The 25,108-nt window shown below is 39.6% G+C and overlaps 1 protein-coding gene across 1 annotated transcript in view; it reads left to right on the forward strand.

Annotated features, from left to right (window-relative positions):
* Positions 1 to 24,797, forward strand: part of RBPJ (recombination signal binding protein for immunoglobulin kappa J region) — a 40,853-nt gene extending 16,056 nt beyond the window's left edge. Inside the window, exons 2-11 of the mRNA XM_053458348.1 lie at positions 9,551 to 9,589; positions 12,062 to 12,157; positions 18,582 to 18,747; positions 19,525 to 19,699; positions 20,437 to 20,574; positions 21,043 to 21,155; positions 21,585 to 21,725; positions 21,817 to 21,972; positions 23,184 to 23,287; positions 23,763 to 24,797. Of these exons, the coding sequence (XP_053314323.1) occupies positions 9,551 to 9,589; positions 12,062 to 12,157; positions 18,582 to 18,747; positions 19,525 to 19,699; positions 20,437 to 20,574; positions 21,043 to 21,155; positions 21,585 to 21,725; positions 21,817 to 21,972; positions 23,184 to 23,287; positions 23,763 to 24,078 (1,444 nt within the window). The 3' untranslated portion in view covers positions 24,079 to 24,797. The remainder of the gene's footprint in view (positions 1 to 9,550; positions 9,590 to 12,061; positions 12,158 to 18,581; positions 18,748 to 19,524; positions 19,700 to 20,436; positions 20,575 to 21,042; positions 21,156 to 21,584; positions 21,726 to 21,816; positions 21,973 to 23,183; positions 23,288 to 23,762) is intronic.
* Positions 24,798 to 25,108: the final 311 nt, after the last annotated feature.

The following is a 25,108-nucleotide window of genomic DNA, read 5'->3' on the forward strand; positions in this document are numbered from 1 at the left end:
GTATATGTGGTAGTGTAGTATTAAAGAACATCGTTTCTGAGTGGATTTGTGAGTACATACAGTATCTCACAAAAGTGAGTACACCCCTCACATTTTTGTAAATATTTTATTATATCTTTTCATGTGATAACACTGAAGAAATGACTCTGCTACAATGTAAAGTAGTGCGTGTACAGCCTGTATAACAGTGTAAATTTGCTGTCCCCTCAAAATAACTCAACACACAGCCATTAATGAAAAAGCCTTGGCAACAAAAGTGAGCACACCCATAAGTGGAAATGTCCAAATTGGGCCCAAAGTGTCAATATTTTGTGTGGCCACCATTATTTTCCAGCACTGCCTTAACCCTCTTGGGCATGGAGTTCTCCAGAGCTTCACAGGTTGCCACTGGAGTCCTCTTCCACTCTTCCTCCATGACCGCATCACGGAACTGGTGGATGTCAGAGACCTTGCGCTCCCCGTTTGAGGATGCACCACATATGCTCAATAGGGTTTAGGTCTGGAGACATGCTTGGCCAGTCCATCACCTTTACCCTCAGCTCGTCTTGGAGTGGTCTTCTTGGAGGTGTGTTTGGGGTCGTTATCATCTTGGAATACTGCCCTGTGGCCCAGTCTCCGAAGGGAGGGGATCAGGCTCTGCTTCAGTATGTGACAGTACATGTTGGCATTCATGGTTCCCTCAATGAACTATAGCTCCCTAGTGGCTGCAGCACTCATGCAGGCCCAGACCATGGCACTCCTACCACCATGCTTGACTGTAGGCAAGACACACTTGTCTTTGTACTCCTCACCTGGTTGCCACCACACACGCTTGACACTATCTGAACCAAATAAGTTTATCTTGGTCTCATCGGACCACAGGACATGGTTCCAGTAATCCATGTCCTTAGTCTGCTTTTCTTCAGCAAACTGTTTTATTTGCGGGTATTTGTGCATCATCTTTAGAAGAGGCTTCCTTCTGGGAAGACAGCCATGCAGACCAATTTGATGCAGTGTGCAGCGTATGGTCTGAGCACTGACCGTCTGACCCCCACCTTCAACCTTTGCAGCAATGCTGGCAGCACTCAGACATCTATTTCCCAAAGACATCCTCTGGATATGACGCTGAGCACGTGCACTTAACTTCTTTGGTTGACCATGGCCAGGCCTGTTCTGAGTGGAACCTGTCCTGTGAAACCCCTCTTTGGTCTTGCCCACCGTGCTGTAGCTCAGTTTCATAGCCTAGGCCATCTTTATGTAGAGCAGCAATTCTTTTTTTCAGATCCTCATAAAGCGCTTTGCCATGAAGTGCCATGTTGAACTTCCAGTGACCAGTATGAGAGTGTGAGAACGATAACACCACATTTAACACAACTGCTCCCCATTCACATCTGAGATCTTGTAACACTAACGAGTCACATGACACAGGGGAGGGAAAATGGCTAATTGTTGCCAAGGTTTAGACAATGGCAGAGTGTAATTTCTTCAGTGTTGTCACATGAAACGATATAATATATTTACAAAGATTTGAGCGGTGCACTTATGTGAGATGCTGTACATTCTTGGGAAAACGTCATGTAAAATTTTACACTCACGCACCACCCAGCAATTTCAAACGGCTAATGGGTTCTGTGTTATGCCCGTTTACATAAGGAGGAGAATGTCTGTTTACCCATTAGTGTTCCTTCTAGGTCTGTGTGACACTATGGTGTACACACACACACACACACACACACACACAAAAACATTCTGAACGCGTAGGGAAAAAACAGAGGGTTTTAAGTTTCAAACACAATATTTGGAGCCACCCTCTATTACCAGCCCTTCCGTCCCCTGGAAAGATGAGAGATTCATAGAGATCAGGATTAAATGACACACGCAGGTACTAGTTGGTGCAGTGACTTGAATCTCACTGATTGTACTATGCATTAACAACATAGTCCATCTTGTTCAAACCTCCCACCTATCCTTCCTGCTTTTGATCCAAAAGAAGGCAAAAATACCAATTGAGCTATTTTTTTGGATGTTGCTACTTAGAATCCTCCTAGAATCCAAAAGGCAATCCGATTTCTCCTTGAATCATGAAGATCTAAAATGTTCTATAATTTATAGCCCTGTATGCTTTTCCAAGAAAAAAAAATATCCAGACTTTTCCTTTTTTTCAGCACATCCACTGTATCTGATAGCAGCACCTCTGCAGTGAATGCCATACCTTTATTGCCCGTTCTGTAAAGAATCCCTTCCCTGGATGATGACCTTTTGTTCTTTGTATAAATATGTGTAGGGCCAATTGTATAATGTCATAATCTCCCCTCTTAGACGCCTTTTTTTTCTGGCGTATGTAGGTGTAATTTTTTTATTCTTTCATAACTAAAATCTTCCAATCCCCTTATTAGTTTTGCAGCCCTTCCTTGCACCTTTTCTAGTTCCATAATGTCCTTTTTTTTTTTTTTTTTTTTTAAAGACAGGTGCCCAGAATTGCACCTCATATTCAAGGTGAGGTCTCACCAAGGAGGCAAGATTATTATCCTCCAGTAAATTAACCCCTTCAGTCCCATAGGCTTTTTGGTACCTTAAGTCCCTGAGCTATTTTGCTATTTATACCATATGTGGGTTTCATTGAGACTCCACTTTTCCGTATTTGATGTAACCACATAAAATTACACATCCCTTTTTTCAGAATAAATAAAATAGGGTTTTTATTTGAAACCATAGTAACATGGAAAAATTAATTGTCCTAGTATGTAAAAAAAAAAACTATAAAAACTATTTTCTTAGAATTTCTTATACACTTTAAGTGCCCCTGTTGCACAATGACCAAATTTATATTTGGAAACATGCCCTGGTTAGACAATACCCCACATACATTTTTTATGATCTAGGGGACCAGTATTGGCTTAATAGGTTTGAGAGTAGTGAAAGAAGGGTCATACTTTTTACATGTATAGGTGCAATGTCTATAGAGATCCCTCTAGGGACCTTTCCAGCATGTTATTGTGCCAGTGATGTAACAATGACATCACTTGGCTCTCTTTATTGATTTTGTATTCATTAGTGATTATTTTTAAATATTTTCTTTTATTATTCTAAATTTTATCTTACTTTTTCCACTTGTGGGAAGATGGAGAAACATTATTCCTCACTGTCTTCCCTGAGATCCCCCTGTATCACACTGATCACCAAGCAAGTCATCATGCTTTTTATAGGGTGTGCCTGTTTGTCCATAGGGGACTGAAGGGGTTAATACCCCATTTTTATACGCCAATGTCTTAAATATTAGCATATTGAACTTCAGTTTCCACTTGCCTGCCCAGTCATCCTGCAGACAAGCAACATCGCGGTTAAACTGTTTTATTTATAAAGCGCCGGCAGATTCCGCAGCGCTGTTAGTCAGAAGAACAATTTAGAAACGTATACGATAACAAACTGGTCCAAAGGAGAGGAGGGCCCTGCTCTTGCGAGTTTACAATCTAGTCGGTGGTTGAGGGGGGAGTGAGACAATAGGAGAGGACAGCTTGGATGGGGATGAGTTGATCTGGTTCCGATGATGTGTTGAAGCTGTTGATTGTCTAGATCGCTTGATTATGATGGTTGGGAGTAATGGGAAGGAATGTTGTACGCTTCCCTGAACAGGTGGGTTTTCAGAGAGGTTTTGAAAGCTGTGTACGAGGCAGAAAGTCTGAGGGAACGGGGAAGGGAATTCCACAGCAGGGGAGCGGCGCGGGTTAAGTCCTGAATACGGGAGTGGGAAGAGGTAACAGTAGAAGAAAGCCGCAGGTCGTGAGAGGAGCGAAGCAGGCGGGTAAGGGTGTATTTGGATAGGAGGATAGAGATGTAAGGGGGTGCAGAGTTGTTGAGGGCTCCATAGGTCAAGGTCAGAAGTTTAAATTTGATTCTGGAGGGCATGGGGAGCCAATTAAGTGATTGGCATAGTGGGGCAGCAGATGAGGAACGGCGGCAGAGAAAAATTTATCTGGCTGCAATGTTGAGGATGAATTGAAGCGGTGAAAGGCGGGAGAGGGGGAGACCAGTTAGTATGGCGTTGCAATAACCCAGGCGGGATATCACAAGGGAGTGGTTTAGTAATTTGGTGGTTTCTTGTGTGAGGAAAGGGCAGATTCGGGAGATGTTTCTCAGGTGCAGGCGGCAGGATTCGGTGAGGGACTGGATGTGCGGTAATTGAGATATCAGGAAAAGTGGACAGAGCAGATGGCGGGATTACCATGAGTTCGGTTTTAGAGATGTTGAGCTTTCGGTAACGGGATGTCATCCATGATGCAATTCCTGATAGACAGTGAGGCGAGTTAGACGAGAGGGGGAAAGGTCAGGAGCAGAAAAATGGATTAGGGTGTCATCTGCATTACGACTGTTATGTGTTCTTTTATACATATACATAAATATACGTACACACACGTGTTTTATTTATTGACATTTACTTAGTGCTGTATACTTAATGGTATAATAAGATGGGATACTGTAAGTACAGTGTACAGATATTTTGATTGGGGTACAATTGGTATGAAATAGACTGTAAGCTCTGTGGGACACTGACCTAGTTTCCTAAGCGTCATGCAATTTGTAAACTTAGTCATTTAGAGTCAGGAAATCTGGAACAGGCAACAGAAATGGTCCCTCAGTTTCTATGGTTAATTGTCACATTTCAGTCCAGTTTTGCCTTGGTAATTTTGGCCCTAAATACCTTCATGGACGCTGGTTGGCTTTTAAGCAGCACCATACGCTGCTTTACAGTAAAGGAGCACGAAACCTGCTCTGTGGGTACCCTGACTCCGTTTATCAGACTGTGTAGGAGGAACCATAAAGAATGGTGATAATATCAGGTATACCACTTCCACTTAACTGTGGGCTGAAAGGATTTTTTTCTTTAAATGTGAAAATCCCAGAGCTGTGGGTGCTCTGCCGTACTGTGTACACCTTTCAAATCCCGTAGAAGAAGAAAAAAAATCCAAAATGTATTGATGCTTATTGTGTTGCAATGCAAGGAAATTTGACTTCTGTGAGGGGGTGACATGTAAGTGGGAAAGCTTCCCAATCCAGGTGGTAAAGGCTAATACAACAAGGTAATATAATGATGCATGGGGTAAGCATAAGGCTCTCCCGGACATATGATATTACAAAGCATCCCGTGTACAGCGGTACGTGTAGACACCGGCGTGCATGTCTTCCCAGAATGAGCATATGGACTAAATCCACCTAGAGGGCCAAAATGTTAAGGACTCCAGGAACAGAAGTAATATGTGGAAATAGGTGTGAATCTGTATGAAATGTTAGAAGCACTCAGCTGGGAACCCCTTATTTGTCATGGGGGGGGGACAGCCTGGCTCATCTTCAAGCAACCAAACTGATACGTAAATTGGGTTTTCCTCATTATCACAAACTGTAACACCTTAGTCTCTTAAAGACTATTCTTTTGCATGCAAATATGTTTGCCTCTTTCGTGCCCTGATTCTTGGCCTTTGGGATAAAGTGATGTTGGGTGAAAGTGTGTCTGTGTTCTGGCACCCTGTGAGCTATGGTGACGTGTATAGAAACCTCTGTAGGCTTTACCCAATGACTATATAATTTGGTCATAAAGCCACATAAAAAGTGCTGATAAGGTGTTGCCCCTACCTGAACCTCCAACTACAAAAGTGCATTAGCTCTTGCCGGATATGGAGTCACAACCTTTCATCTCTTTCCAAGTCTCTAGTTCTCCGCTTTTCTGCATTGTGTGTGTGTGTGTGTGTGTGTGTGTTAGCCTTGGTTCTTGGTAAAAAGGAAATGCTTCCACCTACAATTTGTGGTTAGATCTTCTGTTAATCAAGTGGCGCTGAACATCGTTTGAAATCTGACCGTCACACTCAGTTGTAGGTAGGACTGCCAGCTGGTGGTAATGGATTGGAGGCTCCATTGCTTATTAATACATGGCTACAGGTAGGTACATCTTCATGTAACTCTTGCCAACACATTCATACAATGTGTTTCATACAAAGTATTCGGTATCTACTGGAGCCTCACAGAAGTGTCCTAAAATCTTTGAAGGGGAAGGTTCTAGTATTTACATTTTTGTTTCACTTTTTTCACCCAAATGGAAAAAATGATGATCTCTTGGTTTTGTACATTTAACATGCATTTGTCCTTCAGATGAAGCTTTCCGTGCTGAGGTTTTTTTGATTATTTATTTCACTGATAACGATCGTGCTGAAACTTTATCTTTTGTGTGAACTTTTATAGTATATAATTGCCTGAATAGACGACTGCTTTAGATGGATGGTTTAGGATAGCAGTTGTCCTGTTACTAATGAGGAGATGTCTGTGGGATGCAGATGGCTGGCAAGCTATTTAATAAGGTCGGTTTTCTATAGGATCTCTAAATATTTTTTGCTGGGGCAAGAACAGCATATGTGACCCCGACCCACTGACTCTGTGTATAGTAAGCAGATAAAATACCTTTAAAAAGCTTTCTTTTCTACAAAGAAGCCCCGTTACGGGGTTGCAAAAGTAGTTCTGTGTTCCTCAGATAAGCTTCCGAGACTTTTAGTAGCACAACGTACCATTTAAAGACTGTTTTGGCAAAAAAAGCCAAACCAAAACACAAAGTGTTTACGGCGGTGCAGATTATATTAAATTTATAAATATACTGGGGGGGCACCAAATGAGCGATGGTGTGATGGTGTCAGATAAAGTTGAATCCACATCCTGTTTAGGCCTTGGGGTTTCATGGAGAAACTAAAACGTGTGGCTGAGGTGTGGAGACCTCCTTGGTAAGTGCGTTCGTTTTTCGGGCATTGTGGATTTAGTAAAACCATCCCACCCGTTTGTAGCCGGAAATTCTCTTCACACACAAACAAGTTTATTTCTTAGATATGTTTTGTCCACAAATTGTTCTGCATTATGAAGTTCAGCCTGCTTCCTTCTATTTGAACGTAAAGGTTTTTGTTTTTTTACTTTCTCTGCGTGATTTGAGGCTATATACTGTGCTCTTTCCTAGCTCCGTGTTTCTGTAGTTCTTTGTAAAGCGGTTCATGTTGACAGAAGTTTAAATGCCTCCGTTCTGACTAGATAATGAGAAACTATGGCCATACTTGGGGGTCTCGACTTGAATGGGCGGCGTTCATGGGTCACACAGTTTGACCTTGGCATTTTCATATTCTCCTTTGTGTTAATGTCTTCGAATATGAAAATACAACAGATACTTGTCACAAAATACCAAAGATGCTGGAAATATCATTGTAACAAATGTACATTCAAAGTTTTGCAAAGTATCCCCTATTAGTGAGGTCATTGCATTCAAAGCTAATAACCTACAGGTCGGTAAGCGCGTTGCGTGCATCGAGATGTCTTCAGCGGAGATGCAGGGGGTGCTAAATGTGTATGGGGGGATTCTGCAGAATCCCCCCCATGCATTGGCAAGGGGGCACCACAGAACCCTAAAGCTACAATGTAGCTTATCACGTCCCTCCCTAAAGCAGAGAGCACTATGTTTTTTGTTTTTTTTTAATGATATATATGTATTGGACTGACATTTAAGAAGACTAGGCTTATCCTGGAAGAAAACTTTTCAAAGCAACATGATATTATTATTAAGTGTATATTTTCTGTTTTTGGTGTTTTGCCCCTTATTGATCAAATCCCATTTTTTTTTCTTGTTCTTTTCTGATATATAATATATATATCTAGTATATAATATTTTTTCCTTGGGTTATAATGGGTCTTTATCTCAGTGACACGGCTACTCTTTTCTTTATAATGTGATCACTGGACTGTCCCACTAATTCTCACTCTTAACTCTAAAGATTGTGTTTAGTGAGGGAAGTTTAGGAATGATACATGAGAATGGTACGTCAGTCCTTGGAGACGGTACGTTGCTCTGGTTTTCATTACACGGAGTTATTATTAGTCCAGCATACTAGCTTTACTCTTTGTGTGTAGCTCTGCAGCATCTGTGCCCGGGCCCACTCTCCACGTATCACCGCGGTGTTCAACAGTTTTGGTAAATGGGCCCCATCACAACTATTAAGTTGCTATGAGAGGGACATTAGTCACTTTAGGCCATTGATTTGGCAGCTCATCATGTTTGAAGGCCACCTTTGTTGTAGACGATATCATTAAAACGGTGGTTGGTGGAGAGATGGATTTTATGTAACGATGGAACTCCTTTGTAATTAAACAGTGTTCTACTTGGAGTCCTTGACTTGCCACACTCACACTTGAGAAGCGGCGTTGAGGATAAGCACAGATCGTCAGTCTTCCTAAGTGGGCTGTGTCTGCCGCTCTTGTGTTTTTACCTGTAGTAGACCTTTGATTGTAATTTTTACCTTGTGCTTTGCTGTATCTAATGAATTTAATATTATTTACTGGCCGTTCTACACTAAACAGGTTCGCTCATCATACCGCGTATTTCTAAAACAAAACGGAAACTTTTTTCATTTAAAGTATGTGATGGATCCATTTTGAATTGATCTAAATCTTTTTTGCTTCCCAAAAATCAAAATCACTCTGGGCAAGGTAAACTAGTTTTGCTCCCTTAAAAATTGCAAATTCTGCCCCAGACTCCCTTAACTGGGCCTCATAGAAACGTAGAATATGAGAGGCGACCCGTTCGGCACGCCTAGTCTGCCTGTTTTGCTCTGATGTAGAGATTCACACCTTAAATCATTTCATGGTCACATCTTCAGGGTAGCTCTATGCCTATGCCATGGATATCCTGAAGGATATTTGGCATCTTACCGTCGGTTATCTCAAACCTGGTCACTGGTCCCGAGGAACAGTATGGCTACATTATTTATTATTATATTTATGTGGTTGTAATAAAAAAAATAAACAAGCGCATCTCTGTTTTTATGTTAAATGCATATTGGAGTGCTTTTCGCATGGACCCCGTAACATTTTGCTGCATGCATATAAGTTCATCCATCTCTGGCTTACTTTACTGAAGGCACACTGCTTCTTGCACATGCTCAGTAAAGCTCCCTTTCTAATCAATGGCTGTAGCAGCTGTCAATCAAATGCTATCTGAACAATCCAGTCGGCGTGCTTGTGGTTGGCTGCTCTTTGAGTTACTTTAATGAGCTGCAGAGCCTGTCCACAAAGCTTACATACTGATTTTAGTAGCTAAAACCTGGGGAGGACTAAAATGCGACAGTAGTCCAATTTTCTAACTAAAAAAATTGCATGCCGTAAAATGCATTGGAGTCCATACAAAATGTACTTAAACGTGAATTAAAATGACACTTTGGTAGACTAGCCTCCTCTCGAAACGCTCAGCAGGGCATCCAAGCACACTTCAGTATTTCTGCTATATATCCTAAGTTTTCATGTGTTGGAGTATTATGGTAGAGCGGCGTAGAACCACATCGAAGCAAACTCGTCGGCACTGTAATGTTTGTAACACAACCGTAGGGTTTCTTCACTCTGGTGTTCTCGTTAACATATTCTTGATAAATACCTATATATTTGCTCTTTCCATGTTAATACATGTTATAACCTTGTTATTGTTTACAATAAATGTAAATACCGGACGCGTAATGTATTTTTGTTATTTTCATATATCTTATTTTTTTGTTTTTTGCAGGAAGTTTGGGGAGCGGCCTCAACCCAAACGTCTCACGAGGTAAGTCTCGGTTAAGCTGTTTCCTATCTCACCGGCAGCATTTGCCACCTTGGGCGGCGGCGGCATCTAAGAACAACACGTGGTTTCTGCACATTTACTTTAAACAAAAGCCTGGCCAGTATTTTGCCCACAGTTGGCACCATTTTATTTAACAGATCTATAGCTCCATGTTCTCATCCGTTAGTTATGCTAATTCCTCTATATCATATATGTGACTTATATAGTAATGTAGATTTTCGCAAGAATGCCTACCTTGCAGCAATATTATAATCTGTGTTGGCTAAAGAGGCGCACGCATCGTTACTTCTGCACATTGATGCAACCGGTATGCCTTTTTTGTGTGTGTGTGTGTGTGTGGGGGGGGGATATTACGCCTCCGTGAATTACTCCGTGACTACAAAATACATAGCCCCCCCCCGTAACCTCTGTGGCATGCAGCACAATTAATGGAATTATGAGTCTTACATGTTAGATTTATAATTATATTCCTTGTCTGGATGACAGCTTGATATGTATATCCTTATTCTAAAGCTGTTAAAACAAACAATTCATTATAATACAGCTTTTGGGCTCTGATACAGCCTCTGAAGCAGAGTCTCTGTGGACCTCGACTTGTCTGTTGTCCTCACGCGTTTTGAAGAGGGCAAAACCTTGAATGCTCAGCAATCACTGCAAGCCACAGATGGGTATTTTTACCACAGGTGATAGAATAAAGTGAGACCTTTAGTGAACCTCAGTGAACCGCAAACCTCTAATGAGAACCGATGCAGCGATGCCCTCTGCAGAAGGTTCAGCAGCATAGGGCGGTAGTGTGTAAACCTCAGCAATGATTTGTGGAATAAGAATACAATGACACGCATGCCCAGCACACAACACATGCTTTTCAGAATATTATTATTGTGTTCTGAGCTGCAGAAACAAAGCAGTAATGCTCCATAGCTGGAACATTGTGATTGGGGAAAATGCAGTGGTATTAAATATTATGACAAATAATAATGTGCGATACCCTGACAATATACCTCACCAAATAGGCATTTAACACATATTATATGATTACTTTTAACTATTTGGAAAAACTTTATACAATATTTGTATGCAATCAGAGGTATCTTGTCTCAGACCTAAAGTGTGCATCAGCATGTCCAAAGGTGTCTCTTGTCATGCGTAACTTTCTGTTCAGTCGGAGTCCATTGCCCTTATGGTGCTTAGTGGGTAGTCGTGTAAACCTTTATCTTCTGCAGAATTGCAACTGCTTTCTTAAAAACAAAAGTTTTAGCAAAGCTGGTATAGCTTTTGTCTTAAATTCCCATTATGTTGTCATCACTTTAAGGCAAGATTAGTCCCTTAGCTACAAGATTGCCATTAAAAGCTCGAGGGAAGAAACGTCTTTGCCACATCCAGCCTAGTAACCGCAAAGGATGACCAGCAAGCTCTCCTTAAGGAGCCAGGACCAGTTGGTTGTAATAATGATTTTATATTTGGCGGAGATTTAAATTCTCTTCTGAGAAATGCAAACATTACACAGCATTTACTGGCAAAGGAAAGTTATGTAAACCGATACATCTGTGGAATCTGGGATTACTTATTTTTCTTTTTCTAATGCATAGACCAAAATATTCAAAAGGCTGTCCATATTCACATTAGTGTTTTCTTATATGGACTAAGCACATAGCTATCCTGAGACACAAGATGGAATTTGTGTCCTCAAAAGTCTAGCCCCTAAAATTGTGTAGTAACATGTAAAAATAATTCCCCACTGATGTCACCATCAGGGGAACATTTTTAAAAGTATGATTTTATGGGGTAAATCAAATAGGCTGTGTTCAAAGATATCCTTAAAAATACACAACTCCCAAATGTGGCCTTTTAGCACCCAGACAGCCCAACAAATATGTGCATGGCTTATGGGTTGTATCGCGGTACTCCGAAGATGCTCCTGAACACATATTGGGGGCGGAGGGGTATTTGACAGTGACATATACTAAGAACAGCACATTCACACCTGTGTATGTAAATCTACAATGTGTGTGTGTGGGGGGGGATACTACCAAAAACTCTGACAGCAGCTAGTAGTAGAATTAGTGCATGGGAAGAGATAAAATATGAGCATTTGAAATGCTCTGATGTGTCTTGTTGTCAAACATTTATAGTTTGTTGGGTAAAATGTATTTGGCCGGTTTCAAAGATGTCCCAAATAGGACATAGGACAGAATTTTCAACATGTCAAAATTAAAAGTTCAAACTGGCTATTTAAGCAGCCCATTAATGGCACGAAATTTCAGAGGAACAGAGATTTTGCATGTTAATGTTAATTATTCTGTAGTAGGATTGTCAGGGGCACTAAACCGTCCCTTTTAAACAGGAAAGAAGGCTGAAATGACACTTGAAAATACAATTAGGCCATCTAACAAATCTAACTTCCACTCTGTATACATTAAAAAGCACCTTTCACAATCTGTCTGTACTTTTTAGGGAAGCAATGCGGAATTATCTAAAAGAGAGGGGAGATCAGACTGTACTTATTCTTCATGCTAAAGTTGCACAGAAATCCTATGGAAATGAAAAAAGGTATGTTACCCCCGCCCCATTTTGTCGATATTTATTTGTATTCACATGGGTTAATCACAAGTCTAATGTAAAGCAATACAATCAGCAGAGCATGACTGGTGGGTGAAACAGAGTTCAAAAGCAAGAAATCTACAAAGAATTGAATACAATTACTTTAATACATGTACAGTAGTAACCTATGTTGCAATGTATTGGTATATTATGTCAAAGTGTGTATTTGTCAATTGAGGCACCAAATTCCCATCATATTTGTGTAGCTGTTTGATACAAGTTCAGCCATGTGTGTGTTTAAAAAAAAAAAAAAAAAAAAAAAAAAAAGTCTACAAATATTATATCTGAATGCATATGATAGCTTGTCCCCTTAATGTGGTCCTGAAACTCACACTGTTTTATGGAAAGACTAGAAAATAAAAAACAATTTACAAATTGCATAAATAACACTTTTCAAATTACAGACTCCAATAGCTGCCAGCAGGTCGCATGAAAAAAAAAATCCCTGCCCCCCTCTACACCTTTACCCACATCAAATAAAACATTATTCCTCTTTGGCAATTTCAATTGTCGCACATAGTTATCCATAAACAAACAGAAAAAGAAAATGCTCAAAGAACAATATACACCTCTATAAATAGCAAATAGCGGTACTTTCTCTTTAAACGGATGTCAAGTATTTCTCCTTCAGTACGGTTTATTTACTTAAGTGAGAGTTCTTATATCTGGCTTCACTGTTTAATAGGAAAAGCACAATCTGGCAAGTTTTTCCAGCAAAAAGGGACTAAGCTGACCTTGCATAATGTGTAATTCAACCAATGGCTGACACTATACCAATGGCAGTATTGGACTCTATCCACATTCATATTACATGATGCCAACAATGTATATTACATGTACATAGTCTGTATTGGAATGCATCTCCCTGCATGTGATCTACTCACCTCCAGGCAGTTCCAGCATTGGCTCTGCTAAGCGTTGTGTGCAGGGGTCTGTTTGTCTGTTTAGACAACGTTGTGTATGTGTAAGGTCTTCCCATTGATGGGAGCACTCTCCTGCTACTGATTTGGCTGCTTGAAGCTGCCAACCAGTGACCGGGAAATGCTCCCATTAATGTCAAGGGAAATACTTACCTGCCACCGACAGCTTCAAGCAGATTGTAGAGGAACGAAGATTTTGCAGCATGGCTATAAAGCTTGTGTCAGGCAAGTCCTTTATTTTTAGTTTTGGAGGAATTGATATATTAAAGTACTCACACAAGGTTAGGGCTACTCACAGAGTAATTTAATACGCGTTCTTCCATAGACCGTCCCTTTAAGCATTGTCAGGTATTGATGATCTTGTTTATTCAGATATATTCAGGAGCTTGTAACTTGATCTGCTAAGCCCACATTTTACTCTTGCTGTTTGCTTTCTAGAATTTTTGTGTAAGTAAAAGTGTTTGATAAGTCATCTGCTTGCCCTTCTGCAATTAAAATGCAAACGTTTTAGGTGGAAATGCCAATAAATATTGAAGATTGAATGGATACAATATTTTAAAAGACTATCATGTATTGAAGGGGCTTTCAAATTTCTTTCTACTTTCGTATAACATAACATGTTAATATTAATCTGTAACCCCGTGCCCTTCCTTTGCACTGGTCAGACAAGGAAGCTGCAATCTTTGAAAATCCGCATGTAACTATGACATTTCTCCTCTGCACCAGAAAACAAGCAACTCGGTGTGGTTTTTTTTATTAGAATTTTTGGGCAAAAAGGAACCTTCTTGAAAATATTTCAACATGACAAACCAAAGTTCGTGTACATTTCCGACAGAAGTATGCTTTTTGCATAATGCATATTGTAAAATGTTAGAAAGTTTCACTGGTAAGAGGAGCTGGCCTTTAGTAATACATGGTTTCATCAGTGAGGTGACTTTCAGGAAATCTGTGTTTTTTTGTTTTTCTTTGTTTCAAGGATCAATGATGCAAACTGTATGTGCATTGCTGATCCCTGTTTCACCGCTAAACCACCTTTTATAAAAAGCAGTGCAATTCTTATTAACCATGGAAACATTTTGCAGGCTTATGAGGAGGCCCTATGGCCACAATATTTAGCTAGAAAAGAAAACCGCTTAAAAAATGACAACTTTCTTTAATGCACTGCAAAGAAGATTATTTAAACAAACGTGGTGGTGTGTTTTTGCTTAAATGTTAAAAAGTGCTTTTTTTAAGGGGAAAACTGAGAACAGAAACATTGTGGCAATGGGACAGGTTTTATCAATAACCCAATTTCCCTAATTTCTCTACTCTAACAAATAATCCACTGTTTGCATCGGTCTGACATCTGCCTCATAAGAGAGCTCAAGGTGCGAAAAGGCTTAGTGCTTTGCAAAGCTATATAATGACTTTACATACCACATCCTACCAAATAATATCTGCATTATAGTGTGCTTGAGGTTTTCACATCAAATACATTTAGAAAAGTGGCCACCGAGAGTATATATCATGTGTTTGGAGTATTTTAATGCATGGTAGGTAATAAAGGTGTTTCCTTTTTAACTGAAGCTTTGCTAACTGAAAGGGACACTCATCTGACATATACTTTTCTGTCCAACCCAAACTAACATGTAAGTTGTCAGTGTCTGTGATTCCACAATAAGAAAGAGACACTGTAACAATACCACCCGTGGGAGAGTTGCGAGGCGAAAACCACTGCTGACCAAAAGGAACAGACGGGGGTCGGCTCGAGTTTGCCAAAAACACATCTTGATGACGCCAAAGACGTTTGGGATAATATTCTGTGGATTGATCAGACAAAATTGAAACTTCTTGGAAGACATCTGGCTAATGCAGCATATTCCAAAATGAGAACATCATACCAAGAGTCAAACACGGTAGTGGTAATGTCTGGGGCTGCTTCAGCATAATTGATGGAACTATGAATTTTACTCTCTACCAGAAAATCCTGAAGCAGAATTTTTGGGCATCAGTTTGTGACCTAAAGCTCAAGCGCAGTTGGGTTTTGCAGCAGGACAGTGATCTGAAACACACAAGCAAATCCACCTCTGAATGGCTCCAAAGAACCAAAATTAAGGTTTTGGAGTGACCTAGTCAACATAATGACTTGAATCCAATTAAAATGCTGTGGTGTGAACTTTAAAAAGACAGTTGATGCTCATGCCAAGAAGAGTGGGCCAAAATTCCTCCAGCGGTGTTAAAGACTCATGCCCAGTTATCGCAAACATTTGATTGCAGTTTTTGCTGCCAAGGGTGGCACAACCAGTTATTAGGTTAAGGGGGGAATGATGTTTTGATTAACTCTTTACCTTCAATAAGTGATCACGAAAACATAAAATGACGTGCCTGTTATGTCATAACACTAAGTGACCTTTATCGCTGTAATCAGCAACACCAAAACCCACTACAGAACAAACTGTGGGGCATGTTGCCTCTCACAAGATGGCAGCGCCCACTAAAAAATAAACATGTTCCCAAGAGGGTCCTGACCCTCCTGAGAATACTGCGCTTCCCCAGCAGGTTGAATACAGGTAGTGCATCCAACCATGCATGTCAATGGAGCCTAACTTGCTAATCCTAATGTGACAAAAAAGTTCAACGAAATGCAAAATTAACAAAAAAACCCTTTTTTTTAAATGTGCAAGTGTCTTCCCAAAAATGGCAAAAATACTAGCATATGAAATAATAAAAAATAAAATAAATTGAAAAAAAAGTATGGTTTCGGGAAGTAAGTTGAATGGGCCATGTTCTAAAATTAAAACGCCTCCCAAAGGTGCCCTTTTAACCCCCAAACACATATTTAGCAGGTTTTTTATTAGCTTTTGTAGACGAGTAAAAGATTTTCCAAATATTTTTTTTTTGTAAGATATAATCGAAATAATCTAATGAAAGCCCGCACATAACTTGTGTGGGTTCACTAAAAGAGAGAGAAAAAAATGACGCCGCTAAATTGTTAACAGCGTAGACCACAAAGAGAAAAACAGCCTGGACCTTAAGGGGTTAAATACAGCGCTGTATACAGTTCTGTAGTTTAGTCCTGCTTATCTAATGCATAGTTTGTAAACTTGCAAAAACAGATCCCTCATTCTCTGCCGCTATGTTTTAACATGTGTTGTCAATTTTAATGTTGTTGTTTATTTTTACTCTCCCACTGTTGTAATGGAACTACGGAATCTGCAGGCGCTCTATAAATAAATGTAATATGGAGACTTACGCCGTAGAAATTCATTAGATCGCGGCGATGGAGCCAATTACCGGCAGCCCGTACATGTACGGGCATTGTCGTTATCGCGTTGCACGGCAAGGAGTGTCCTTTTAAGACTGGCCATTCTATTTTTTTTCCCACCTCAGGCAGTATAAGGAATCAAGGTCTTTGTATACACGTAAAACTTTATTAAACAAATCTACTATTTTAACACAGAGGTGTTTTATTTATTTTTTTACTTTGTCATACTAATAGATGCAAGAAGATGTGTGTATGTCAATTTTAGTTGCAACAAGCTGGTGCCTGTAATTTTGAAACCTTGCTAGAAATTGCGTGTGATTATATATTTCAAGCTACATCACCACCTAGTGGTCATCCTTGTGTAATGATGTAGTCACTAAAAACGCAATTTTTAACAAAATTTGCCAATTTCATGGGGTTGTATGAATCTCATATCACAAGGAAGAAACAAACATGAAAAAAGTGACAAAATCTCAAATTTCATTTGTTGATTTGTTTGCCACATTTTGGCACCCTTACAACCTGTTTTGATGCTCTTTGAGGTAAAGTAGGGGGGTAAATATAAATGCCTGATGGCTAGAAGTAGGCAAAAAATTGGAAGGAGGCCTGTCTCTTTGATGGGTCCAATAACCCTTTTCTACCTATTGGCGGAAGAGACGGGCATAGACGTATATACGTGTGTTGGCACCATATTAACTTCTTGGTAGCAGCCAGAGACCAATGGGAGTTAGGATGATGAGACAGTTGGCAGTAATAGCGTTGTATTTGAGATGGAGGGTCATCTTCCATACAAGTATCATGTAGTGCAGGACATTTCCTGGGGTGCTTTCGAGAAGCTGTATGACTATAGTTAAATTTTATTGGTTTACTGGGGCTGCAGCAGAAGCCCCCCCTTTGTAATATAAAATATTGATTTGTTTATTTCGGGGCTGCTTTTTTCAATTGCCCGATTTAGTTGCGCCATATTAATACACTTATACTACCAGCAAAGCATTTTCATTTTAGACAACACAAAACAGTAAATTTCTATTGGTGAGAAATTAGGCAGGACCGGGACTGCGCAATCCACTCAACGTGTTCTTCAAATATTGTTCCGGAATTGGGTTTAAGTTTTCTTTTGGGCAACACAAATAATGAATCGGAAAATACTGGTGGGAAATTAGGAAGGGCCGGTGACACCCCCCCCCCAGCTTTTCCAGCGACTACAACTGATTTGGAAATGTTAGAGTGAAACCTGTTTTTGTGGGTTGAGTGGAGGCAGTGGCAGCAGACGTGTGTAAAAGTAGTCTGATGAACCCTGGCATGCCGGTCCCAAGTAGGCTGAAGCCCTCTTGCCTGGAGTCAGGAATACAACAGACTGCATGCAGCAGTACCAGTGAACCTCCTGGCTATAGTAGTGGTAAAATATTATTGGCTGGATGAGTCTGTCTGCCAGTGTCTGTCCTGCCTCTGTGACTCAATGTCCTTCCTTACTCTGAGGATCAATTCTTGTTTGTTTGTCAAACATGAGGAAGGGATTCTAATATTGGGGGAAATTTGGTCTGAATGTATATGTCTGGCAATGCCTGCCCTGTGTCTTCTCCTGCAGCTCAATTTCATTCCTCGGAGGGAACCATTCTTTAAATATTTTTCTCATTTGGAAAAATATTAAGGAACTTGTAGTGTCCTGTACTGTGGGGCCTAGCGTGTCTACCTGCCAGTGTCTTCCCAGTGCCCTACTACTACTACTGCGGCGTTATCACCTTTCTTATTCTGAGGGATTAATTCATCAAAAATGGTCCAGTTGTGGGAAAAATTAATTCCTATTGCATGCTGCTGGATGTGCATATTCATTAAAGTAGCTCTACTGTTGCTGGTGGTGGTCCTGCAATGCAAAATTGGGTCTGGATCTCTTAACCTTTGAAATGCTGCTGCTGTAAGTGAAAGGTGAGTCCAGAAAGTGTCAGGGAATCAAAATATTTCATTTCCCAATCAAAAAAATCTTCAGTTTTCATTTGAACAGTGTGAAAATGAAGGTAGAACATTACAAATACGTGACACAAACTATGGGCGCTTTTTTTTTACCATATTTCCCCTTAAAATGTTGGCTGGAGAGCTTATTGGTTACATGAGGCATTTGAGTTACAGCTAGATTTTAATCCTTAAATGGACTTTTCTGTTAAAGGTCAATTTATTAATTGTGATCATTGTGTAAATTTCTGTATTCCAGGTTTTTTTGTCCTCCTCCCTGTGTTTATCTTATGGGCAGTGGATGGAAGAAAAAGAAAGAACAGATGGAGAGAGACGGCTGCTCGGAGCAAGAGTCTCAGCCATGTGCATTTATTGGCATTGGCAACAGTGATCAAGAAATGCAGCAACTAAACTTGGAAGGAAAGGTAAGAATACAAACAAGTCATATAACTACTGCAATATGGAGCCAATGTAATTTAAGCTAGGTTTACTGGACTTAACTGCTCTTCACAAATAGCAAACTTTTTGTTGAGAGGGTGGTCGATAAGTGGAACAGACTTCCAGCAGAAGTAAGTTGTAGTAGAGGCTAATGAGTAAGGGAATTTTAAATATGCATGGAATGGGCATAAAGCTATTCTCAAACAATACCAGACCAAGGCCTTTATATCAGGGAAAAATGGGCAGACTAGATGAGCCAATGGTTCTTATCTACCTTCATATTCTGTTTCTAAAAGAAAATGTGGAACCAATACTCAGTATAAAATAAAATTGGAATAGTACTGGTGTAATAATCAGGTGGTCTCAATATGAGCAGTGTTCATGCATACCCTCCATGCCTCGCGGTCCAATGGTGCAGGCATGGGGTTTGTACCTTTCGTGGCTGTAAAGTGGGATTTGGTGTCGGTGTGAGAGAAATCAAAGGTTTCTAAAGAGAAACAAGATCCCCTATTATCCAGTGTTTATACAAAATCTCTCTCAGCCTTACCTCATTGGCTTTCATTTAATAAACTAACTTTTGGCTTCCTGTATGTTCTGTGCTTCCATATACTTATGTACCCAGACAGGGATATTATTCATGGTGTCCAACTGTCAGATTGTAGATTTTTTTTATTTTTTAAAGACATTTTTGTATTGACCTACAGAATATTCTCAAGCTAAGCACCGTTTTCTTCTCTCGGTCACCTGCTTTCCTCTGTCCACAGAACTATTGCACTGCCAAAACATTGTACATATCCGACTCGGACAAGAGAAAGCACTTCATGTTATCAGTAAAAATGTTCTATGGCAATAGTGACGACATTGGTGTGTTCCTGAGCAAACGAATCAAGGTCATCTCTAAGCCATCTAAAAAGAAACAGTCACTGAAAAATGCAGACTGTAAGTATAACACGATACTTTCATGCGAGATAATTAACTTTGCTCCGTTTCAGGGTCCTGGCAGTACTTAAGGAGTATATAGCAAAATATTGTTCATTTGCCAAACATGTATCTGTCTTTGCCTCATAAATTCACACAAATAGGGTACCCTCTATTTGGGAAATTGTTAGGTATGATGAACATTTACTGCGTAAGGCAAATTATCGCCGAGTTTAAGTTTTATTTAAAGTGATGAATAAGGGCAACCTTTTCTATATTATGAATTTTTATTGGGTATATTGTATATTTTATATATATATATATATATATATATATATATAAGTCCCATATATAAAGATGCCGCACGCACGTTTTTGCATGAAGTGCATTGGAGATGGATGCGAAATAGTCTCCAGAGTACATTGTAACTAAAAAGGACCTTAATAAATCGATTTGACAAAGCATGAGCCACTGACTTTCATAAGTGTATATCTTTCGTGTTTCGTATTTGATGCTGTGAGCCTTTTTTAAGCCATCATAGAAAAAGGTGTTAAGTTACATGAGCTTCTGGGACCAGAGATGGAAGAAGCAACCTCTGAGGTCTTGAAAGCTCTTGTAACCCATCAATATGTTTTTCCTTGTTGGCTTGATGAAAGGTAGTAATTTCAAGTACATAGACCATTTTCTCTTGTTACAACAGTATCGGTTTTTCTATGTTTATTAATGTTTATACTAATGCAATATCTGCTCTGTTTCAGTATGTATTGCGTCAGGGACTAAAGTAGCACTATTTAACCGGCTGCGATCACAGACGGTCAGCACAAGATATTTGCACGTAGAAGGGGGCAACTTTCACGCTAGTTCGCAACAGTGGGGAGCTTTTTATATTCACCTCTGTAAGTGCTAGTTTCACTTAAGTATTTTCATGGTTTGCTGTATGTTTTCAAATACTTGTTTAATATTGAAGTTCAATAATAAAATGTTTCAATATGTGCATTATTATTCAAAACGTTCGTCAAATATTGTAAGTCAAATGTATATTTATTGTTTTTTCCTCCCAATTTTGCTCTTAAGACGTGTTACATTAGTGGTCCTTTCACTCGGTTATGATAGGTGTTCCATTGACTTCTTTATTTTGTAGCTTGAGTATAAAACTAGGTTTCAAAGCAAGTTTGGGGGGGGGTTCCCATTACTTTTAATATTTCTCCAATTATAGATTGTTTTTGTCAACCAAAAGTTCTCTTAAGACAAATAACGGATCTACGTTTAACTTTGGTTTCCCTGCTTACCTCTACAATGATATTTTATGTGTGGTTCAGCAATTTTGATTAAAAATGTGTTCACTGTAATTGTCTCCCATTTAGTGGATGATGAAGAGTCGGAGGGAGAGGAATTCACTGTGCGTGATGGTTACATTCATTATGGGCAGACCGTAAAACTTGTATGTTCAGTGACTGGCATGGCGCTCCCAAGACTGGTATGCTTTATTTTTATGCCTGGAAAACATTGTTTCTTTAAGAAAATGTATATTAGAAAAATGTGTTCTGTCAAGCACCATAAGTTATACTGTAAACAATACCGTCCCTGATGTCATCAAAATGCGGAAATAGTTGTATATTGCCAGTTGGAGTTTGGACGCCCAGGGAAATAAAGAAAGTGCTGTGAACTTTTTCCATTGGATGTGCTAAGCCATAAGTATGTATATAAAATACTCATCTCTGATGTTTCTATGCATAGTAAGAGGCCAACCCCAATGGGTTTCTCCCGCTACAGGAAACTGGTTGACTCTGCATTATGAATGGCTTGAATCTCTGAGGTGCCATTTAAGAATTTGTGCCGCATCAAGAAGTATGTTTTGGCCGTACTCTGTTCATTAATAGTTCATTTGTTTGATTTTGTGTTTTAGATCATTAGGAAAGTGGATAAACAGACAGCATTATTAGATGCAGATGACCCTGTTTCCCAGCTCCATAAGTGTGCGTTCTACCTTAAGGATACAGAAAGAATGTACTTGTGCCTTTCTCAGGAAAGAATTATCCAGTTTCAAGTGAGTTTTAGATTACCCAAGGGGATCAAAAAATCATTTTGTTTCCCTTCAATCTCTATATAACTGCTTCATGTTCTGTTTTATATTCAAGGCCACTCCATGTCCCAAAGAACCAAATAAAGAGATGATTAATGACGGTGCATCATGGACAATCATTAGCACAGACAAGGCAGAATATACGTTTTATGAAGGCATGGGGCCTGTGTATGCCCCAGTGACGCCTGTGCCAGTGGTGGAAAGCCTTCAGGTAAAGCCAAGTGATGAAATGTCGATCAGTACTTCAAATCTACCCCCCATAAAGGTGTAATAAGAGTGTAATAAGCCATACACCAACATGCATTTACACACTTTAACACCTTGCAGTAACACACACACACATGTTCTATGTTCCTGTACACACATGCCAACACTATATACTGACATTCACACTCATGCTAATGCTCTACACTGTACACGCTAGCACCACACTCTTATACATATGCGCACGCACGCACTGGCTAAGACTATACATATATAAAATTACACACTAACACTATGGACTCATACACACTGAATCTGGCACTGCAATACAGTAGACATACTGACTCTGGCATTATACATTTATCCACATACTGACTCTAGCACCATACGCACGTACACACTGATACTACATTATACACACACAGACTATACATACTATGCATATATACACACACTGACTCTAGCACTATACGCACGTACACACTGATACTACATTATACACACACAGACTATACATACTATGCATATATACACACACTGACTCTAGCACTATACATATGCAGACATACATTCTGACACTGTAGTATACATACATTCACACTACTCCCCCTCTCATCTCGTGGAGAAAAGCCTTTCTTCTTCCTTCGTGAATCCGGCAGCTTATGCTTTTTTGCAGGGTCGTGGTGAGATGAGTGCCGTGAAGCACCCGCTACCCCCTGCAGGGTAGCATAGGGTGCCAGATTCATGATGGCAATCCTCCAAAACCCTGGGTTTCTAGTCACCGTGGCAACCTGGCGCCTGGGGTTTCTCAAGCATTGACTTTAATGCATGAATAGAAAAACAAGGTGCCCATTGAGCCCCACATTTACTCTCTTCTGTCTCATGTGGCATCTGTTGATGTCTGTTTTATATACCTTCACTCTCCTATCTTGAAACTCCATTTTAATTATATGAAAAAGAGGGACCTTCTTATATTATAGTGAAGGGATGACACTTAAATTGGTAGATGTTACTGTTGACTGGGCAAAGAAAAATGATTGTGGATTGTTTACATCTTATACAGAGGCGTTCTGCTGTGCGTTTGTACATAACTCTTCATCTGTGTAGAGCTTTTGGGTCGTGTGATGTATCTCATTACGACGTTCAATCTGAGCTGCTCTTTTAGTTGCAAACAATTTAGTAATCAGAATAATTGCTAATTGTATTTATTTATTGTAGCTGAATGGTGGAGGTGATGTAGCAATGTTGGAACTAACAGGACAGAACTTCACTCCAAATTTACGCGTTTGGTTTGGTGATGTGGAAGCTGAGACTATGTACAGGTAATCGATTGTAGTGTCGAGGCTATTTTTTATTTATATTATATATGGTGAGCTGGCTTACTAGTCACAGCCAAAATACTTTATAAATAATTATCATATTTGGTGTAAAGCTCATTCTTCGGTTTGCATATTCAGTGCTGTTCCTATAGTATGAGGGGGAAAAAAGTAAATAAAAGTGAGCCTACCCTCTTCCCAGTATTTACCTGGGCTAGATACCTAGATGTGATGCTTTCTTGGCGTTATGGATTTATTTACCTGCACTGCTACGTCACAATACTGTCTGTCCTTACGCCAATTAATAAGTGCCGAAAGAAGTTACAACAAGCTGCCAAGATAAATCAAGTTTAATAGAAAGCGACACATGTCAAGCACTGTTTATCTGAAGTTCAAGCACATCCCTAAAGTTTTTTGTTTTTAGAGCAAAGTAGTAGGAAGTTGTAGTATAAGATGTCTCAAAGGATGTTTTCTCTTCCAGATGCGCAGAGAGCATGTTATGTGTTGTGCCGGACATTTCTGCCTTCCGAGAAGGTTGGAGGTGGGTCCGTCAACCAGTGCAGGTGCCAGTTACGTTGGTCCGGAATGATGGTATAATCTATTCAACCACCCTTACTTTTACATACACCCCTGAACCCGGACCTAGACCACACTGTAGTGCAGCTGGGGCAATTCTACGAGCCAGCTCGAGTCTCCTAGCCTCCAACGAATCCAGTACAAACAGCGAGGGAAGTTACACAAACGTCAGCACAAATTCAACCAATGTCACATCATCCACAGCAGCCGTCGTGTCCTAACCACAGACTTTTGTACCTGGACTTCAGCTGACTTTATTTTTTATCTTTTTACATGGAAGGACATGTATAATAATTTTTGGGCTTTGTTTTACTTTTTTTTATTTTTTTTTGTGCTTTCATTGAGAAAATATTTCACCATTCTACTTCATATTGCCTGGATCTTGTGACCTGCAAGTGCCGAGCAAAAAAGCAGAAGCCACAATAATAAAATTTGGGAAGTGGGTGGGAATCATGCAATCGTACAAACTCCACTGAAAATCTGTTTGAGCTGTTTTTTGTTTTTTAAATTTGGCATGAATTCAAAAATGTGGCTTTGGGTAAAAAAATATTTTCAGATAGAAAGCATGAGCATAGTTTTACGGACCAATAAACTCGTATAAGCTTTAGTAAAAGGTACATTTTCACCATACCTTTTTTATATCACAACTTATAGTACCTTTTGTTACCAAATAGTTTTTTTTTCTTTTGTTATTTTGTATGAGCTTTTTGCTCTGAAGTATGGTCAGGCTCCAAGCCTTGATATACTTATATAATCTAATTACCATACTCTTCCAGTTTCTTTTTTAATGATATATATATTTTTTGGTCAATGGCTGGAATGATTTTTTTTTCTTCCTTCTAAACCAGTCTTTTTTTATGAATGGATTGTGTTTATTTCAGCTGTAGAACCTACTAAAGGCCATCATATTTTTTTAAGATTATATGAAGTCTGTGCAAAAGCTTTAAAAAAAGAAAAACAAAAAAAAATGCCTCTACCTTGCCTGCAATACAAACCGTGTATGTTGTTAGAGCTCTGTTTTCAGTCATTGTCCATTATATCTTGTTTTCGATTGTTATATGTAGTGCTATATTTTTTTTTCCCTCCGCTTCTTCATTGGCAAGGGCAAGCACTGAGGCTTCTGCCTCTGAAGTATTTATAGAGACTAATTGTGGTCCTGTAAACATACTTGCAAATATACATGGCATTTAAACAATCACGTTCATATCTTGCTACTCCATGTTGGCGATACATATGGATATTTAATTTTTT

Source organism: Spea bombifrons, chromosome 1 (genome assembly GCF_027358695.1).
Source record: "Spea bombifrons isolate aSpeBom1 chromosome 1, aSpeBom1.2.pri, whole genome shotgun sequence".
In the NCBI taxonomy this organism is placed as follows: domain Eukaryota; kingdom Metazoa; phylum Chordata; class Amphibia; order Anura; family Pelobatidae; genus Spea; species Spea bombifrons.